Source organism: Suillus clintonianus (genome assembly GCF_016758775.1).
Source record: "Suillus clintonianus strain FC179 chromosome Unknown DEU56scaffold_12, whole genome shotgun sequence".
NCBI classification, from domain to species: domain Eukaryota; kingdom Fungi; phylum Basidiomycota; class Agaricomycetes; order Boletales; family Suillaceae; genus Suillus; species Suillus clintonianus.
Window position 1 is genome coordinate 35,341 of NW_024539236.1, and position 11,106 is coordinate 46,446.

Here is an 11,106-nt window from a genome sequence, read left to right on the forward strand (position 1 = left end):
AGTGATTGAAATTCATTGAATGTCACATGTGCGCAAACAGTGCCAAATTTCAAATATTTGGGTTGGCTGACAATTCTTGCGGGCCTTCGGAGCAACAGATTTTGCGGATGTTTGTGATGTCGGCCGTTTGTGTTTTGTCATGGCTCAGGGCAAGGTGATCTATAGGCAGTACACGAGGATCAAGTAGCGTGCTGCGTCGTACAGTAAACAAGACCGTCATGTGCAAGTCACGTTGTGTGTATTTCAGAGTCCAACTCACCTTGCCGAATGTTGCCGTTTGACCAGCTGAAATCCATCCGAAATCCACGTCCAAATCCACGTCCAAATCGGCTTCGAAATCCAGCTTTGAACTCCCCTAATCGCTCCTGCTAGAACGAGGTTGACCTCAGGCTTCTCAAAGGATAATCAATAAAGCGCCAGTGCATTCCTGGCCTGGCAAGTATTTCGAGCCAGTTTTTTTTTTCGTTCGCTGCCTGACAGTCTGACTATACAGAGAGTCTCCAGGCTACCATGAAATAGACGCCAATCCCGAAAGCACCATCAACTGAAGCAGGGAAAATGTGCCACGGCGTCACAACGACAGCCTGAAATTACTAATACCACCACTTGAAGGGAGCACAGGAGGGTAGAGAACCAATGATTCGTAAATTTGTACCAGATGAAAGTAATACAACAACGTTAAACTACACACCGATATGGATAAACACCATCCTCTGCTCGAGCGGCACTTTCGTCATCACGGCGTTTGCAGCACGATTGAGTGCCCAGGCCGCCTTCGTACAGTCTATGACGCCGTCCTCCAGATCCTCGAACATCTTCTCGTAGAAAGCTTCCACCACGTGTTTTGCGAGAGCGTCATTAACCCCCCACAGCGTGCCAACGACACTCTTGAACCCTGAAAACTGGAGTCCGGCTGCGAGGTGGATGGCTTCGTCAGGCGTCTCTTCATCGCCAACAGCGGTATGACATGCAGATAGAAATGCAAATTCAGCTTGCGGAGAATTGTTCTCCATGATATCAAGCAGCGTAACAGGTTTGTCTCTCATGGCGAAACATGAGTTATAAGGCTGCTCAAGGTCTTGCTTGCCGTGACAAGCGAGGTGCACCCAGGTGTTGCACCACAGAGCGTTGAGCGCACCTGCTTGTGTGGCTTCGTCTTTCGAAATATTGGTGAACTTGATGTTGGGAGGAATGAGTGTATGGACAAGTTCGAGCTCGCTGTCAACAGCCGGGAGCACGTCGCCTTGCCCTGCGCCCGGTTGACTTTGTCCAATTGCCGCGAAAGACGGAGTCGCACGCATCTTCATTGCCTGCCGAGCTCTAATAAGAGCTGAAAGTGTGGGTGTATAAGAGCAGATGTAGAGATCCTCCAGGCATGGCTCGCTCCCAGAGCGATCTGCATTCATTCGGAAGGAGTTAGCTGCATGGAGAGGAATGGACGTGAAGGCTGCCGTCGGACATAGCCATATTCGAGACCGATGCTGCAATTTCAGGCCATGCTGGAGGACGTTAACGATGGGTAGCATGATCTCGTCCCACAATATCCGCAAGCGTACTCGCAACTTCTTCCTTGGCTCCGCTGGGTGCATACGAGCCGCGTGCCGGATTGCCGTAGCGAAGTCGTCCTTGAGCTTCTCCAGATCTGCGACAGTGATGCGCGGGAAGCGAACGTGATGGGGTTGTCCTGATGTCGGGACAATAATGGCGCTGCATGAGTATTCACTCGCAATGAGGATGATGACTGGGCCATGGCGCGCTGCCGCTTGCAAGTCTTCGTAAGACAGTGGGAGCAGGAACCGCGAGAAACCTTGAAGATTGCGTATCTCAGTTACCGCAGCTTCCCATTGCGTCGTAATTCTCCTATACTGTGTTTCTGCTACTTCAGCTGCAGCTCTGTCAGTGATGGTTGAAGAATCCTGGGCAGCGTCGGAAACACGCTTGCTCAGCTCCAAAAATTTGTGGGCTAGATGTGGATGTTCCAATTCGAGGTCATCAACTGGAGTCTTGAGTCGAGAGGCCAACGACCACTGTTGGCCACGGCCCTGCTCCAACAGTTCGACTGCGTGTCGTAGGTTGTCACTGCGGATGGCACACGATGCTGCATCTCCAGGTAGTGATCTGGCATAATGGAAGACAGTGGAAGCTTCGCGCCGCGAAGTGGCTGATGATCGTGTTCCCAAATGAGCATCCAGAAGCTCGAAAAATGTTGAGTAAGCCTCCAGTGCGGATTCATCACCATGCTGCTCCGCTGCGAGAGTCCAATTATATGCCTGAATGATGCGGTCTGGGAATCCTCGAGTGGGGTGTCTAGATGCCAGTCTGAAGTTCTCCACTGCTAGTGACAAGTCAGCAGGGTTGTGTTGCACTTGGTAACGAGATAGATAGGCCTGCTGCAGCCATGCATGACTGATGCTTCTATCTGGGTGTAGAGAAGGCAAAGCCTCCAATGACTCTTGGCAGAGCCGAATGGCATCCTCGATATCTTCATTCTTCTCAGTTTGTGTGAAACAAGAGCAGAGCGCCGAGCTCAAACTGAAAAGAGTTCTATGGCGTTCTGGATCATCAAGCCGCGCCAACCGAAGAGATTCGCGATACAGCTCAATGGCCTCGTTAAGATCCTCGATGACATGAAATTCGTCATATCTGGTGTCGAGCGCGAGGGCAAGGTTATTAAGTGTGTAGTCGCGACGTGGATGCCCAGGTGGGCGCAACGTCAGTGCCTCACGATATAGGCTGACAGCTCGGTTGATGTCATCAACATCACCGCGTTTGTCGAAACGGGTGCGGAGGGCGCCCCCTAGGTTGTCCAATGAGCAATCACGAGTTTCTTGCCCAACAGGACACAGGCGCAGCGCTTCTTCGTACATGGAGATGGCCTCGTTGAGGTCATGAGATTTATCTTGGTGATTGAAGCGGGATTGGAGTGAGAAGGCCAAGTTGTTCAGGTAGGCACCACGGTCAGAATGTCCCTCAGGGCACAGAGAAGCGGCTTCACGACCAAGTTGTATGCTCTCGTCTATATCATCAATGCTGCCGCGTCGTAGAAAACATGCTTGGACTGCCTGTGCAAGCCTGGTGAGGGCAACGGGACGATGTTGATGGCCCAGAGGACGGCGTTCGAGCACGACTCGTAGAAGGAGGATGCCTTCGTCAGATGCATCGATCGAAAGATTATTACATTCGTTGATCACAAAATCAACCTCACTGTCTACACCGATGCTACGAAGGTAGGTGCCCTCTGGACAGAGGGGCAGTAGTTTGCAGCATAGCTGCCAAGATTCGCGAATATAGTCGGTGGTCCGCTCCTTGCTGTAGTACCAGTTTAATGCGAAAATGATATTATAGAGAGATATTGTGTAGTCGGGATAACCCTGTGGACGCAATGCAAGGGCTCCACGTAAGAGGGAAGTGGTGGTATCGATGTCTTCAAGATCGTTTCGAATATAACCTCGAAGGCGGGCCCACGCGAGGTTGGTGAGAGCCGCTGCGTGGTCAGGATGGTCGACCGGACAGCAGTCCAGAACCAACTGAAAATGATGTAAAGCATCGTTCAGGTGAGAGACCATCCTGCTGGACATGTATTCAGCAAATCGTGCGTGGCCCGCATCTGTCTCTTGAGCAATTTCGCAGTCTACGAGGGACTACGGTTGGTGTTCCGTCAGCAGGAGCTACTAGCAGAGGTCAGTATCACTCACATCAAATAGTGTGCCGTCCTGATTATTGTTAGCGTGTACAACAGTGGCCTTCAGCGTAAGCGAAGGATTGACACCATAAACGGGCGGGAAGGACAGTTCTACGGGACGTGAGTAGATATGCATGAATGATGCGTAGGTTACTCACCGAATGGCTCATCTGCATCATGATCGAGCAACTCATCCCACGATGTTTGAAGTTTTCCAATGACTTCACCATTGCCAAGCATTCGGTCGACCTCGTAAGACGCCCTGATCTCCACTGATAATGCAGGTGACTCGTGGGATGATCTGTGGACCGAAGATGAGTTCTCGAATTGCGTCCGAAAGTTGTGAGGGAGTTTACAGGGTCACGGTATCTCCCCACGCTACAGATTCGTCGGATGATAAGACACTTATGGCTGATTTCCAGCGTCTTCTCGAGTCGACATTGATGGATATGTAAATGCCAGCGGGAATGCGGTCAGAAGGGACTTGGAGATTCTGTCCAACGAGAGCTATAGATAGAGCGTCAGGATCATGACACAGATATGAAAGTGATACGGAGAGATTTACCTTCAAGCCTGATACACCGACTTTCTAAGCTACTAGACATGATGATACAATGAAGCAAAACAATGAAGATCGAGGGTGGGCTGAGTGGAGGGTGGAATGAGTGATAGGAGAAGATGGGGGTAGGGATATGGAGACCGTGGATGGATGGAGTTCAGCTGAGAGGGAGAGAAGAGGTTGAGGGTTTAGATGATGTTGCACGTGTATTTGCATCATGTTGTTGAGGGCTGTTCAGACGCTGGTATAATCAAACTAAGCGCTGAGACCAAAGTGAGTGTCCTGGTACAACTCACTTATAGCACACCGAATCGAGTTTATTTCATAGATGAAAACGATGGAGTACGATTGAGCTGACAGTGCCATGGGGGAAGGATGATCGAGAGTGAACGTTATAGAAACACCAGGAATGGTTTGCAAAGAGTGTGACTGCAAGCTAGAACATATTAGAGTCAGAAGTGATAATTGACAGTAGACCAGTCTTTACAATATTACCTAGGCAGCTTGTCTACTGTTGAACAAGCTGGCGTGTTTTCCTGAGCAGTACTGCCACGAATGTCAACCCAGAGAAAGAAAAAGAACCACGACCACCCATTCCAGTAACCGCGCCCACATTGAACACAGTGCGCAAGAGTCAATTCAACAAGGAGAGAAAGCAGGTTCACATGATGCACGCCGTCAGGATAAGTACGGTAAGCCCAATTTCCCCGTACCCATGGTGGCAGTTCTCACGATGTGAAATACGATTAGACTACTTGCAAACTACCAGTGCACAAGTTCCTTCTCCGTACTCTACAGAAACGTATGATAGCGATACATCAGTTTAACGGTCAGACGGGAGAAAACAGTTGCAACCATAGTCAATATCAACCATAACGATGACGTCAAGCACGAATGAACGACCCGAAGGAATGTAGAAACTCCCTGGATGTAAATATATCCCATATTCAGGTATTCGACGCGGTTTCTGCGGCATGCAGCGCAGCAGCTTTCAATTCTCTGACATGCATGTTGACTTTATCCCACTCCCCATCTGCCCGTTCGCCCACTTGGTCGATACAAGGGAACCAGGTGAAAATGATGCGAGCGAAAGCTTCAGCATCTACAATTTGAAACTCGGATGTGTCCAACTCCAACTTGAACGTTCGCAGGGAGGGATGTTGTATTGGCTCAGCATTAGGATCGATATCGATATCCACAAGATCAATCGCAACTTGCAGCGTATGCAAGTGTGGACATTGACGGAGCGCTGTGATTAACCCGTTGAATGTAACGAGAGAAGGATCAAGACCAGAGTCTCTCATTTCCAGAGTGTGCATGTGCGGCCACGCTGACATGGCTTCCAAGAGGATGTCATTGTTAAGGTAGATGTGGGATCCATCCAAATAGAGCCGCAGGGATCGGAGCTGTGTGAAGGACAGGAAATGTGGAAGCATCGTTAAAGAGTTTCCCGGAGGTGGGGGGTCTTCGTCCTCGTCTTGATAATCTTCAAAGAAAATAACGATTTCTTCCAGAGTTTGGGATGCTTTGCAGTGAGACAGCGCACAAAATAGTCGCTGAGCCTCTGCCGATGACGGAACTTTGATTTTAACTCCGAACCTTGTCAGCGAGGGAAACTGTGAGTGTTCCATAACTGCGATAATATATGCAGCACTGGAATGCAAGATGGAAAGATCCCTGAGGTTAAGGAATGGTGATGAATTGACCATATCCCGTTCCAATGGCCAAGGAAAGGCACTGCGCGTTGTATCAATTTGCACTCCGAGAAGGGTAGGGAGGTTGGAGAGATGCTTCCATGCTGCCCAGTCGAGCGGTGGACAAGACAGACTTGTAAGCTGCTTGCACAAACGGACACTGTCAGACAGCAGGGACAGATCATCTACTGTGCTCGCATGCAGAGTGATGATTTCTAAGTGCTCCAAAGCAGCACAGCGTGTCACAATAGATTGCAGATATTTATTGACGGTCAATAGAACACAATGGGATAGATTGGGGGACAGGAATGGGTCCAAATATTTGCCAGTGGAAGGCTTCCAGGTTAAAAACCTCAACCTGGGGAACACGCATGTCTCGATGGGAATGGCTGAGAGAAGGTGAAGAAGGCCATCAGACATTATATTCAATGAGCGAACACGGGTGGAGTGACGCAAAAATTGATGGGCCTCGAGAGCAGAAATCGGTTCGAGGTCTTGGAACTCCTCCCAGTTGTAGAACAAGCCTGAGTACCCCCACTATGCTCAAGATAGCTGATGAGCGAAAAGAAATAAACGAATGGTCTGCACTGACCTTATGACGTGTACGATATATCAGTGGATGTAGCCTCGCTACACAGCCTAGCAGTGGTTCTAACTGATATACTTCAGCCCACAGCAAATCCATCGCAGGCTCATGGAAGGCTTTGCATGTCCTTGCGAGCGCGGCCATGAATTTCCGAGCCGATGATGGTGGGTTAGTAGATGATATTTGATCCACATGGGCGAATATTTCCAGGAGGACTTCGGAAACAAGTAGAACCTGATGCATCACTGGCAGTAGGTAAAGTTGGTTTTAAAGTCAATCGATGAGTGCAGAACCGTTGGTAATAACACAAAGACAAACAGTAGTACTCAAATGTTCCATAGCTCTAATCTCTGCGCCAATCGTAGTAACTCTAACATTAATCAGACACGCCATGTGTCCATTGAATAAGAAACTGATCGCAAGTCCGTCAAGTCCGAGTATCGTACAACACTGTCTGAAAAATGGTGGCTAGACGTTTAACGACTCCAAGAACCCATTACATGTCAATTATATCGACATTTATATCTATCGCTATCCGCTCATCAAATAGTGACCGCTCCTATTCAGAGATGATTACTTCCATTAGCTCGACAAGCTCAACAGGAGGGAATACACTCACAGTGTTGTTGTTGTTGGTAAATACCAATAGCTTCTCCTCATTCATTATGATATCATCTAGATCGCCATCAAAAACACGGTTACTGGCTACCTCCATGTAAGGGAGATGCGTTATCACGTCCGAGACCTCAGGGTCCATTGAAGACGGTTCCCGAACTACCTTGCCGACACCTCGCGCTACGGTGAATGGATTGAAGTCGGCCATGCGCAACTGGAATTGTGAAGTAGGTGAACCTGAGACGGGAGTTGTCCATATGACACGAGATCCTCCAATACCAAATCGGCAGTTCTGATGAGGAAAGTGGCGGGAATTCTGTGGACCCCATGATGCCCATGGAACAACGCGTTCGTTTTCTAAGGTTGCATCAAACCACGACGGAGGGATATCCATGAAGAAAATGCGAGCGGAAATGACAAGAATCGATGAACGTAGAAACGACACAACAGATATCACTCGATCTCCAGGGTTTGTCGTCCAGATCCAATAATCCTCTTTTGGCGTGAGACGCGCGCAACTTGAGACACTGTGGAAAACTGAAGGAAATTGGAAGTGGCAATATGCTCCGAAACTAACGGGCAGCGTAAAGCCTGCTTGAAGCTGCGGTGCTTTTGACAGATCCTCGACATTGTATAGCTCTATATGCCCGCGCGATGTGAGAACCAGAAGCTTCTCCGTAGTAACAAAACGGATTTCGGACGCCCCATCGCCTTCGCCGCACAAGAACACATCCTTTAGATGTTCCAATTAGCTCTTTGAATTGTAAATGGAACAAGACACATACATCAGCTGGGCCACCGTGATGCCAATTCCATACACACAGCGTCCGGTATCTCTGATCTCCTTCAACGTTCACTGTATCGTGGAGCGCAATGCGATCTCCTAGGACATCGGCTTTCCCACATTTAGATTTGAACTCTGCGCTGCCAATGACGTCAATCATGGCTCTACCAGTGACTATACGGCATTCGTGGGCCAAAGGATGTCCCTTACCCGTGGAGATCGCGCGAAGACGTATTTGGTATTTGAAGTCGGAGTCCCTCAGAATTTCACCGGTGACCATGAGATCTTGCGTCTCATCCATGCAAGAAAATGTGCCGGTATTTTGATATAGACCATCCGCTTTCCACACGCAGGGTGGGGCCTTCATTGTTTCAGGCGTACACGTGTTGAGATCGATAACTTTGGAAATGACATCTCCATGCCACGTGGTCAGGGCCACAATGCTGAGTTGTTGATGGGTGATAGCTTTGAAAATCCCATACAAGTGCGCGTGATGGTGACGACGGGTGGTAAATGCATAATGAAGCCTTTGTATCGCATTGAGCTCGAAGGAACGCCACGAGCTGGCCTTGTCTCTGAGGGTGCGCAAGAACTCCACGGAGCCAGCAGGTGGCCCCGGATGAACCGGTATCAATCTTTGCATACCCAGTTCGATGGTATATTGAAGTTCAACTGAGTTTTTGACCGTGTTATATAGCGTTCGACATGTCTGTTCACGGGGAATATAAGCCAACAATGCCCATAAGATGAGGAATGCATGACTCACCAACGCGCAACGTATGATTTCTGGGTACGAAAGAAGATTAAGGATATAGAGGCGCAATTCCTCTGCGATACCACATATGTTAGCCCCCGATATATGAGATGTCGCCATCGATGAGCGGCACGCCCCGTGCGGGGGGATGGGGGGATAGAAGGATCCATTCGGCTGTCCGCTCCCTGCCTCTCCAGCCTGTACAAGCATCTTAAATATCAAAGTGCACGGTACAACACGCTCGACAACAGTAACTTGCCCAGTTGCTTTTCCATCTACACCAGATACAGTCACAGCCTCCGTCGACTTGAGCTACGTCTGCTACAGCAGACGACCGGTGGCTAATGGCGTCCGAAAGAATATGGGGATCGCTACGAACACCAGACTCCATTTGAACCTAACAACAAATGAGAGTAAGAGGGTTGCAGTCAGCCAATATATGATAACCCACTGGAAGAATCTTGGCCTTGTCCACTTCATCGAAGTGGACTGGAAATGAGCTAAGAACGTGCCTGTTGAAGACGTTGAGCATAATTACACGCAAGGTATTTGTGTGTCTAAAGGCGCGCTTCAGGGGGTTCAAACGTTCAACACCCTTCGAGGCACAGCCACCGTTAGCCGCCGTGATTGTCAGGTATTCTAGCAATCCACGGCACTTGCGGCCCCTCAGTTCAAAGCAGTATGTAACTTCTCTCATAGAAAACATATTTGCTGCCCTCACACCACCCATCCGCGCCTAGTCTCCCATAGGCAGACCCTGATAGAAGGAAGACACTCCTTCTGGATGAGGATCCGCGCCTCATTTGCTGCCATATCGACAGACCCAACCAATTCAGATCCCGGAGACGCCAGACCCGCTGACTCGGCAGCACCCAGAATCAATAAGGCAAGCCCGCCGCAGTCAACATGAGAGTTAACGTTCATGAACTAGGAGTTATAGTTGCGGAAAATTGGGGGTGAAAGTCGACAGAGGTCTGAGCGATCATTTGATAATACTGGACGAGAGTTTGGTGGCGGCCTGAGAAACATTTATCGGTGGATTCCTTGGATATAGTAGATATAGCGCCAGGTGCGGTCTGTTAAAGTGAGAAATCAAAGACGCTAACGATGCTGCAATTTACTGCAGGTATAGCAGGAGGATTTGACGCTTGAACATCTTCAACTAAATCCACGAGATCAATGCACTTCATGGGGCAGTTAGTAAAGGAAAATAAAATTGCACCTCTTTGATACATCGTCTTGAAAGAAAAATAGTAGAAGTTCGCAAGAAGAGCGGCACCAATGTGCCACAAGGCATGGGGATCGACAATGCAACCCCATGGTGGGAAGACAAAAAGGTCGAGGCTGTTTTCAGCGCAACAAATTATGCCGCCTTTTCGTGATGTGCAAATTTTAAAGGAGTCTAGCTATATAGGTAGCTATAGCAGAGATTCCAGAGAATGATGATTTGAGGGCAGACTCGGACTTTTTGTACCAAAAGTGACAGCGATGACTCATCAAGGCTATCCTTTGCGTCTGCCATGGCAGACAAATGTCCGGTCGACCACGGCAGTCATTCTTCAGACCAGTCCTGTCCTGTCGACCACAAATCTCGTACAACATGGACCTCTGTCTCGTCAGGAAGCAGCACTGCACACCCAGTCAACGCGTCTTCGCTCTCGACTGAACGGGAGGTCTCTTCGATACCCCGAACAGACAACGGTAATTGGGTATACCCGTCAGAGGCTCAGTTTTTTGCAGCCATGGCGCGCAAAAATCATAATCCGCATGCTCCAGATATGAAGACTATCATTCCTATCCATAACGCGGTAAACGAACGTGCTTGGTCAGAGCTGATGAAATGGGAATCTGGAAGAGGTGGTGAAAAGTGTGGAGGAGTGAAGCTTGTAAACTTCAAGGGCAGACCTAATGACCTGACTCCAAAAGCTCGACTCATGACCTTGCTCGGGTATGTGATTCAGCCACAGTTCACGCAAAGGAACGCTGATTTTGTTTCGTAGGTATTCTGCTCCCTTCGATCGTCACGACTGGGTGGTCGAACGATGTGGAACACGAATTAGATACGTGATCGACTTCTATACTGGACGGGGTGCAGGACCGTCATCGTCAAATAATGTCTCTTTCTATCTCGATGTTCGGCCTGCCTTAGACAACTGGGAAGGGGTAAAAATGAGAGCCGAGAACATTTGGCAGGACTGGTTTGGAAGTGTCCACAGTAGCAGCACCCCATCTCAGTCATGAGTAGTCCGCTTTGCCTTTTCAGCTTCAACAAGTGACACTTCTGACACCGAATCCAGATATGTTATCTGAGGTTGTCCATTGCAAGCTATGGCTCCGTTCTCGCCTAACTACTCGACCTGTAGATCTTGCTGTCTTTGGCAACGTATCCCTGCGGTTGCAACATCAGCAAGTAAGTCATATATCCAATCCGT

The 11,106-nt window shown here is 49.0% G+C and overlaps 4 protein-coding genes across 4 annotated transcripts; 1 reads left to right on the forward strand and 3 right to left on the reverse strand.

Annotated features, from left to right (window-relative positions):
* Positions 1–253: 253 nt before the first annotated feature.
* On the reverse strand, positions 254–4,598 carry DEU56DRAFT_80046 (CHAT domain-containing protein). The gene is made up of 6 exons (XM_041353088.1): positions 4,538–4,598; positions 4,248–4,482; positions 4,039–4,189; positions 3,841–3,983; positions 3,696–3,793; positions 254–3,641 (listed from the first exon to the last, which is right to left on the reverse strand). The coding sequence occupies exons 2-6, from the start codon at positions 4,285–4,287 to the stop codon at positions 684–686; spliced, it is 3,390 nt and encodes a 1,129-aa protein (XP_041212116.1). The 5' UTR covers positions 4,288–4,482; positions 4,538–4,598; the 3' UTR covers positions 254–683.
* A 590-nt stretch (positions 4,599–5,188) lies between these two features.
* On the reverse strand, positions 5,189–6,764 carry DEU56DRAFT_909088 (uncharacterized protein; the record flags this gene model as incomplete). The annotated part of the gene is made up of 2 exons (XM_041357064.1): positions 5,189–6,472; positions 6,528–6,764. 2 exons carry the CDS (start codon positions 6,762–6,764, stop codon positions 5,189–5,191), a joined length of 1,521 nt encoding a protein of 506 aa, XP_041212117.1.
* Positions 6,765–6,831: 67 nt separating this feature from the next.
* DEU56DRAFT_80124 (uncharacterized protein) lies at positions 6,832–9,228 on the reverse strand. Its single transcript, XM_041353138.1, has 5 exons — positions 8,934–9,228; positions 8,687–8,872; positions 7,922–8,629; positions 7,141–7,869; positions 6,832–7,080 (listed from the first exon to the last, which is right to left on the reverse strand). The coding sequence occupies exons 1-5, from the start codon at positions 9,063–9,065 to the stop codon at positions 7,018–7,020; spliced, it is 1,818 nt and encodes a 605-aa protein (XP_041212118.1). The 5' UTR covers positions 9,066–9,228; the 3' UTR covers positions 6,832–7,017.
* A 938-nt stretch (positions 9,229–10,166) lies between these two features.
* Positions 10,167–11,070, forward strand: DEU56DRAFT_80166 (cytochrome c/c1 heme-lyase). The gene is made up of 2 exons (XM_041353162.1): positions 10,167–10,622; positions 10,675–11,070. The coding sequence occupies exons 1-2, from the start codon at positions 10,195–10,197 to the stop codon at positions 10,913–10,915; spliced, it is 669 nt and encodes a 222-aa protein (XP_041212119.1). The 5' UTR covers positions 10,167–10,194; the 3' UTR covers positions 10,916–11,070.
* The last annotated feature ends 36 nt before the right edge of the window (positions 11,071–11,106 follow it).